This window comes from Cyprinus carpio, chromosome A24 (assembly GCF_018340385.1).
Source record: "Cyprinus carpio isolate SPL01 chromosome A24, ASM1834038v1, whole genome shotgun sequence".
In the NCBI taxonomy this organism is placed as follows: Eukaryota; Metazoa; Chordata; class Actinopteri; order Cypriniformes; family Cyprinidae; genus Cyprinus; species Cyprinus carpio.
Window position 1 is genome coordinate 218,913 of NC_056595.1, and position 8,334 is coordinate 227,246.

The 8,334-nt window shown below is 35.9% G+C and overlaps 1 protein-coding gene across 1 annotated transcript; it reads left to right on the top strand.

Moving 5' to 3' along the window:
• Positions 1 to 1,610: 1,610 nt before the first annotated feature.
• On the top strand, positions 1,611 to 7,142 carry LOC109072920 (gastrula zinc finger protein XlCGF49.1-like). The gene is made up of 2 exons (XM_042714880.1): positions 1,611 to 1,696; positions 6,342 to 7,142. The coding sequence occupies exons 1-2, from the start codon at positions 1,611 to 1,613 to the stop codon at positions 6,895 to 6,897; spliced, it is 642 nt and encodes a 213-aa protein (XP_042570814.1). The 3' UTR covers positions 6,898 to 7,142.
• The last annotated feature ends 1,192 nt before the right edge of the window (positions 7,143 to 8,334 follow it).

Consider the following 8,334-nt stretch of genomic DNA (forward strand, 5'->3'; position numbering starts at 1 on the left):
CCCTAACCCTATTGTTGTGTTTTCATGTTTGCCCTTATTACTATTTTGTCATGTCGTGTTGGTTTTTGTCTCTGTCCCAGTCAGTCATGTCCCGCGTTTGATGTTCCCTTAGGGAGCGTCTGGAAGCCGCTCCTTAAGGGAGGGGTTCTGTCATGGTCCTGCCATCATGTCCTGACTTTTCTCTAGTCTAGAGGCAGGATCATGACAGACCCGTGTTTTGTTGTACAAGCACATGGCCTTGTCTTTGGGCCATGTGCTTGTGTTTGTCTCGTTCCCTTGCCCCGCCCCCCTTGTTATCCTAGTCTTGTCGTGATTGTCCTATCTGTGCCACCTGTCGTGTCTTGATTAGTTCCCCTATTTAGATCTCCTAGTGTGCTCTGTCTTTGGTCGGTTCATTGTGATTGTTTCCTCAAGCTGTTCCTCATATATGTTGCTACCTGTCAGCCTCGTGAGTTTATCCTTGTCATCCCTGAAGAAGTCTTTGTAATACCGTGAGTGGTTTGTGTTATAGTTAGTGTTTAGTGTCTTTATCTGGTCAGCCCTGTCTTTTTTGGTTATTTAGTCCTTACCCTAGCTATTGTTTCCCACTCGTGGGTTTTGTTTTCCCCTTTTGTCATCAATAAACCCTTTGTGTTGAGAATCCTGTCTGCACTTGAGTTCCTCCCTTACCAACCCATAACACAAATGTTGAGATTTATGTCTGTGTGAACACTAGTCACTCAAAAGACTAGAAACAACTGGAATGACACATGCTGGACTTGAGAAAAGATTGCTGATAATTTACTACGTAAGAAATCCTACAAGGTCCTCTGACATAATTTTATGTATGTATTTTCTGTATGGACGTTTCTGTCTACCTGAATTTCTCTGCACTATTCAAGAATTTTATTTTGGTCTGGCGATGTAACGTCATAAGGCGGCGCCGCGTTCTTGCGTCTGAAGAAAGGTTGGTGATTTTAAGTGTTTAAATCGATAAAAACGGTTCAGGGCAACTTTATGTTTTCTTTACAAGCGATGTAAAATTAATCATTTATCATTGAATGTAAAGTTGTAATGTTTCATATAACATTTCGCTCGTGAAACAGTTTATGATAAACACAAATTCAGTCAATGGCCAGCAGTGATGAGAGAAACTGAGTTTTTTTTAAACTCCGAGTCAATTGAATCAAATGATTCACTGAATTGAATCATCTGCTGATCAAAATGGTAAACCATTGTGACCATACGTCCTTTTACATGGGATATGTCCTCTATTGACTTGTTTTATTTATGATATTTGTTTTATATTATGATAAAGCAAGCACACACACACAAAACCTTTGCTATGTATACTTTTAAGCGAAACCTCTTAATGACAAAATGCAAATGTTTTCTTGTGGAATCTATTATATGTGGTCTACAAATGTACATAAATACTTAATATGAACTTTTCATTGTCATTGTTTTTATTTTTTAGTGCTAGTATTGAGAGTTGTTTTTTGTTTGTGTGTTTATTTGGCTAATCAGATAATTTAATGCCATTAACTCTGACTCTGATTGACTTTCTCTTACCAGTGTGCTGACTACTGAACTGGAGCTGATTGAGACGCACCCAGATTATGGTTACAAAGATGTCGTTTGTTAAAGAGGAGAATGAAGACATGAGGATTGAAGAATCATTCAGAGTCAAACATGAAGATACTGAGACACAAAACAGGTTGGTTTTTATTCTCAAAGCTAAACTCATTTGATCCTTATTCAAATGTGAAGCTCTACAGAAACAGAAATATAAAATAATTAAGTAGCCTGAACAAACCCATTATTTTGTGAAACATTAAACCCAATATCTACTTCTGATTAGAAAAAGATGAAAATAGTATCTAATAAAAACTTTGAGTTATTATCTTGACATTTGTTGTATCTGTGATTTTTTTTTTTTTTTTTTCAAAAGTGCCAAACTAACATTAACAGACCTGAATTTAAATAGCACTAAAAGTTAATTACAACAAGCAATACAAATCATATGTCATACATACCAGCCTACTTACAAAATAATAAGACATTTCTCCAACTGACACAGTTTGATAGTCACTTCATGCTAAATATCTTTAGGTCTGCAACTATCAATTATTTTTGCAATCGATTAATCTATCGATTTATTAGTTGATTAATCTAACCATTTTTTTTAGTCTTTTGTTTATTTTTCGGGTAGTTGACTAATATAGGTGAATTTGCCAATGAATAATAACGCTTAACATCTGCCATTAATGTCTACATTTTATTTTGACATTTTCTCAGTTAAATAAAAACATTAAAAATAAAGTGCCAAGAAAAATATTTAAAAAATCAAATAAAAAACAAGTCCATCATAAATGATGCAAAAAGGCCATTATTCACCTTAAACAATAAAGTAGACATATATTAGTCAATGAAATCAGCAAAAAATAAAAAAACTGAATATGCATCACCTTCAATATTGAACTTTTCCCAAGTTAAGTGAGTGAACTTCAAAGATCACACAACAGAAGTGCGCGAGCGTGCGTGCTCTCTCTCTCTCGTTAAGTAACTTACATTGTTTTACTTGTTTTTGACATATCTGACCGAACTACAAACTTTCCAGTGATGAAATGTATATTCACTCGACAAGCTCGCTCCACCTCTGCGCGCTCAATCAACTCAGCGTGCTTTATCAGCTCACGCATGTCAGCTATACGGCCATTAATACTGAATGTTTACTATTATATTCATTGCATAGATATCCTACGTAGACAACCTTAATTTCTACTCCATTCTGCAGTCTGTTGTTCTGTTGTCGGTGTTTCTTTGTCTGAAAATAGCACTTATCACATGCTGTGTGGTATCGGCGTTTGGTATCGGGCCATTGTAACGAGTACGAGTACAAGTACAGGAGCTCAGTATCGGGCCCGGGTGCATCCCTAGGCAAAACATTTAAATAATAAAGTAGCTGCTTGAACACATCTGTAAAACAGCTGAAGTCACCACAGTATTATACACAGTATCTTTTTTTTTTGTTTGTTTGTTTACAGATATTAGATTTGCAGATATTGGATTATTTTAGGGTTCTGTGAAGTCTATTATTACACAGCGCTATTTTGGATGGTCTTACATTTTCAGTAATACTTTAATACCACGTGCTGTACTATATTCTCTTTGTAAATTTGCTTTAAAACAATGCAACCTTGTAAGTGCAATATAAACATGAATTGAATTGAAAAGTATCAAAGATTAAGTAAAATAGTTTAAGTAGCTATAAAAGGTAAAATAATAATAATAATAAAACACCAAACTTTATCCAATCAAAGGTATTATAAAAATTAACACCACTTTTTTCTATAATTTTTTTACATATATGTACTATAATAGTTCAAATACTTGCACTGCCGTCTCCGTCATTTTGAGGTTGGAGAGCCCTGGGATGGTTTCTTTTGAGATGTTCATGCATAGATTTTGTGCTGCTGCAGGTATTTTTGTTTGGTTTTTGTTAAAAAACAATATTGGAAAGAAGACTGGAAAGAAGAATTTTTATTTAGGCCTATTGCTTTGCAATAATTTTTATAATATGGATGTTTATGTTAATTAAACTCTGGTTGACTTTTGTGGGTCTAATGCACTTTTTTATAAGCTGCTCTTTGTTATTAAAAGTTGTTCGGGCGGTGTGATTTCATTTAATTGATTTGTGTGCGCGTGTCTGCGCTAGGGATGTGCATTTCAAGAATGGGTAGTTATGGATGTTCGTTTGGTGTTATTGTATTAGTAGTTAATAGTTGGGTACCCTCCCGCGCATGCACCCACGCACTCACGCATGCATAAACACACACCCATAAAAAGAGAGAGAGGGAGAGAGACTATTCAGGCTTTCAATCTGTATGATAACAAACTGTTTAATTCATTGGAGAAAGGTCTATCCTAACCCAAGCCAATTGATGGTTGTATGATTGCTGAAACATATTAATATAACATAACCGATTGACGGCACTTATTAACATAACGTCCGTCTATTATCAACTGCTCACAAGGCTGTAGGAGCCTAGGACATTTCTATTTTTAAAATGAGCATAAACATTCATAGCATTTTTAAAAAAAAGTTTACAGATTATTTAAGATTAGAACAGATGAATTCAGACATGAATATTAGGCTTAAAACACATTACGCGCTAAAACAGAATATCATAAAACACATTACGCGCTAAAACATATTGTGAACAGCCTGAATGACGGCACTAATTTGAACATTAATTTTAACGTCTGTATTTATAACAATAACCTATTTCATAATTTTATTAACAAAAAACGAGCATGTCCACAGTTCTACAGTTATTGGCTTTGCATGTCTGGCCCCCGCTGGCCTGTACTCAGACTGCACTTCACGCTCCTGGCCAGTGTTCTGTCCATCTCTGCTACCCTGTCAGAGTTTGCTACCTTCCATGAAAAAAGTAGGTAGTACTTAAATGGGCCCTCCAAACCGAGGGAGAGCTTTTAATTGAAACGAGAGAACTAATATCGAGCCTTACACGGCCCGGCCCGGGGCTAATCAGAATTCTCTGCCCAAGTCACTGTCCTCATTACACAGCTGTTGTTGCAGCCATTATAATAGTTCAGTTTGGTTTTTTAATGGTCATATTTCATTTCGATTCTTTATTAATTTAATTCTGAAATATGATTGGAACATTTTATGTTTGTTAAATTCAAGTTTGTTTTTAAATAGCCTACAAAGCAGCCAGCGCAAGACAGCGAGTTGAGCATTTTTGTCAGTTTATCCTTCTCAAAAAAAAAAAAAAAAAAAGGATTAGCGTCATAATATTTTAGGAATTAAGTCAAAAATACGACAATGAAATCATGTCACATTGCATGAAGTAAAATTGAATATATTACACCTGTATACTCCGCCAAAAAATTTATAAAAAAAAAGTACCTGTCATTCTTCACGTTTAACACGAAAAACAGCAATAGGCTTACTAACGATTTTTTTTAACTCAAATTGATTTATTTCACGAGACACTCGTTTGTATTAAATTGTTCAGTTTTTTTTAACATACATTCAAATATTCGTTATTATTTTCGTGCTGCAAATATTAAACAGGAAAATATAATTGATCCACATGCCGCATGAAAGGAGGCGGTTATCTCACTACAGATTAAAGAGCGTAAAAAACATTTATTATTTGTATTTTAATTCTATCTTTAAATTGATAGAAGACTGAGGCTTTGTGTTATAATAAAAAGTCCAAAGCTTATTGCGATTAAAATGGTACATATTATTTCCAAGCATTTATGCCATAATTAAAAGCTTGTGAATAATCGCATAACGTTATTTACTTCAGAAAAATCTACATAACAGAGTCAAATTTTTAAATGGTTTAAAAAATGTTTATGGTTATCAAACCAGTGGAATATTACATTTTATTCCTTGAACAAATAAATCATTTTAATGCAGCTAGCTCATAATCACGACTTAATATGTGGGAAACAGGAAGCTTCTCGCTCAGCACAGTGGAGCGCATCGTTTTGTTAACTTTGTGGTTTATTATTTTGAGTCGTTTGGGACGTGGTGACACAGAAGACCCTCTCACAACATATTGCTTTATAAATCTATTGCGTTTGCCGCTCAGAAATGTTCACGTAATCATGCTGCCCGTATCAGCAGTTTCATTGCTCTTGCGCGAGCGCTCACACTGCATGCACCGCGCCCTGATTAAACCATAGACTGTGGATTAAACTGAGCGCTCTGGTCCACTTCTTCCATCCAACCGCGTCCGAGCGCAGCGCAGAGCGATCACATTAGTCAGCCGAACCGGGCTTAGGGGGTAAGACGCGCTCGGGCACGGTTCACATCCTTAGAAAATAATCGCACAGCCTAATCGATAATCGGTCATTAAATCGACTAATCGAATATTCGAAAACCGTGTGATTCTGTTTGACTCTTGTATTTGCACTTTTTTATAAACTGCTATTTGTTGCTAATAAAAGTTGTTAATATTGTTGTGCATGTTATTTTGTAATTGTTTCAGTATTAGTGTTTGGTATTCAGTTTCTGAACAGTTTAGGCACAAGCCAACAGTTTGGTGACGCTGTCTGAGCCTTACGTCATAATTTTTTAATTATTCACGGTAATACCGTATACCGAGGTAAAATAGGGAGGAGGTTTGACAGTATCAAAATTTGATGCTTTGCATGTCACAATGTTTTATACATGTTGCTTTGAGCCATTTAAACTGGGGTTGTTTGTCATTTTTCACTTTAGACCCAGTGGCGCTGAAGGAGGAGAATCAAGAACTGAATGAAAAGGAGCATAAAGTTAGATGTAAAAAAACATGCTTTCATAACATGAGAAAATCTTTTAGTTGCTCACACACTGAAAATACTTTGTCACAAAAAAGAGCTCAAAAGACTGCAACTAGAAGTCATTTCACCTGCCAACAGTGTGAAAAGTGTTATACTGCAAAAGGAATACTTAAAGTCCACATGAGACTTCACACAGGAGAGAAGCCTTACACCTGCAAACAGTGTGGAAAGAGTTTCAGTCAAAAAGGACACCTTATTAACCACATGATAATTCACACCGGAGAAAACCCATTCACCTGCCAACAGTGTGGAAAAAATTTCAATCGTAAAGGAAACCTGGAAATGCACATGATAATTCATACTGGAGAAAACCCATTCACCTGCCAACAGTGTGGAAAAAGTTTCAAACATAAAGGAAACCTGGAAATGCACATGAGAATTCACACTGGAGAGAAGCCTCACACATGCCAACAATGTGGAAAGAGTTTTGTTGAAAAGGGAAGTCTTAAAGTACACATGAGAGTTCACACTGGAGAGAAGCCGTTTGTATGTGGTCAGTGTGGAGAGAGCTTCAGATATAGAGGAGCCTTTAATCAGCACATGAGGACTCACTGAAGAGTGGAAGACCTTAAGAATTAGGGATGCACCGATACCGATACTGAGCTCTTGTACTCGTACTCGTTAAAATGCCCCGATACCAAACGCCGATACCACACAGCACGTGATAAGTGCCATATTCAGACAAAGAAACACCGACAACAGAACAACAGACAGCAGAATGAAGTAATTATAGATTAAGGTTGTCTACGTAGGATATTTATACAATGAATATAATGTTAAACATTCAGTATTAATACCTGTATAGCTGATGTGCGCGAGCTGATAAAGCATGCTGAGTGGATTGAGCGCGCAGCGGTGGAGATGTACGAGCTTGTTACAGTTCATCACTGGAAAGTTTGTAGTTCGGTCAGATATGTCAAAAACAAGTAAGTAAAACAATGCACAAGTTACTTAATGAGAGAGAGAGAGAGAACATGCTCGCGCACTTCTGTTGTGTGATCTTTGATGTTCACTCACTTAGCACACGCATTTGGATTAAAACTAAATCGTAAAAAAAGACAATTTATAAAGGCATTCACTATAAACATCATTTATTTTCAACCTTAGGCATACATGACTTTCTGGCGTAAGTGAACGTAGCAGCCTGTGTGTAGTGCGCTAGACAGTATGTTACTACCGTCCCTCTCGTTCTGCAACAGTACAAATACATGCACGTGTTGCGCATGTTTTGCTTGCTTGAGTGTTTCTGCATTATATGAGTGGCTTTGGAATATAAATCGCAGCACGTTTCAGATAAAAAACAAAAAACGTGACTTCTATTTGTGATAAATAACAGGAAATTTATAACGAGTGGTTTCCTGCAATATTACAGCAAAGTGTGTCATTACAGTCGCTGCAATGGAGCAGCTCTAATGCTATTAAATTATAGATGATGAACCATAGAGCAAAAACATGAACAAAGAAAGTAACAAAAACTATATTTTAATGGGCATAATTAAGTGTGAAAATAACCAAATGATATACAGTTAAACCAAAAATTATTCAGAGACCAGATATACATTTTTTTTTTACTAGTGGGTGCAGGAAACTATAGTTCATTTATGTAAATGAGGATAGCAAAATAAAGTAAACTGTGACAAATTATATTCAAAAATTCTTCAAACAAAGTCTGGGGAAAAATTGGAAGTTCAGGTTTGCATGAAGCTGGCTGACAGCATACCCAGGAAACTACAGGCAGTCATTAAGGCTAAGGGTGGCATGACTAAGTATTGATAGTTGTGTAAATGCTGTCATACTGTCTGAATAATTTTTGGTTGATTGTAATCCATTACATACCTTTCTATCAAAGTTATCTAACATTATCACGATGAATTTGTTCTGACACAGTTTAACTATAAGTTCTTGTCATATTTTATTACCATCTTAAACTATAGAGAATAGACTGTTATAATGTGAAATGTTGAAGGTGTCTGAATAAACTTTGGTTTGACT

What these genes read in the sequence shown, in the direction of transcription:
- LOC109072920 (XM_042714880.1), top strand. Translation starts at nt 1,611, where the DNA reads ATGTCGTTTGTTAAAGAGGAGAATGAAGACATGAGGATTGAAGAATCA. An exon ending in GATACTGAGACACAAAACAG is followed by an intron (nt 1,697 to 6,341) that starts GTTGGTTTTTAT and finishes AAAATCTTTTAG; the next exon opens with TTGCTCACACACTGAAAATA.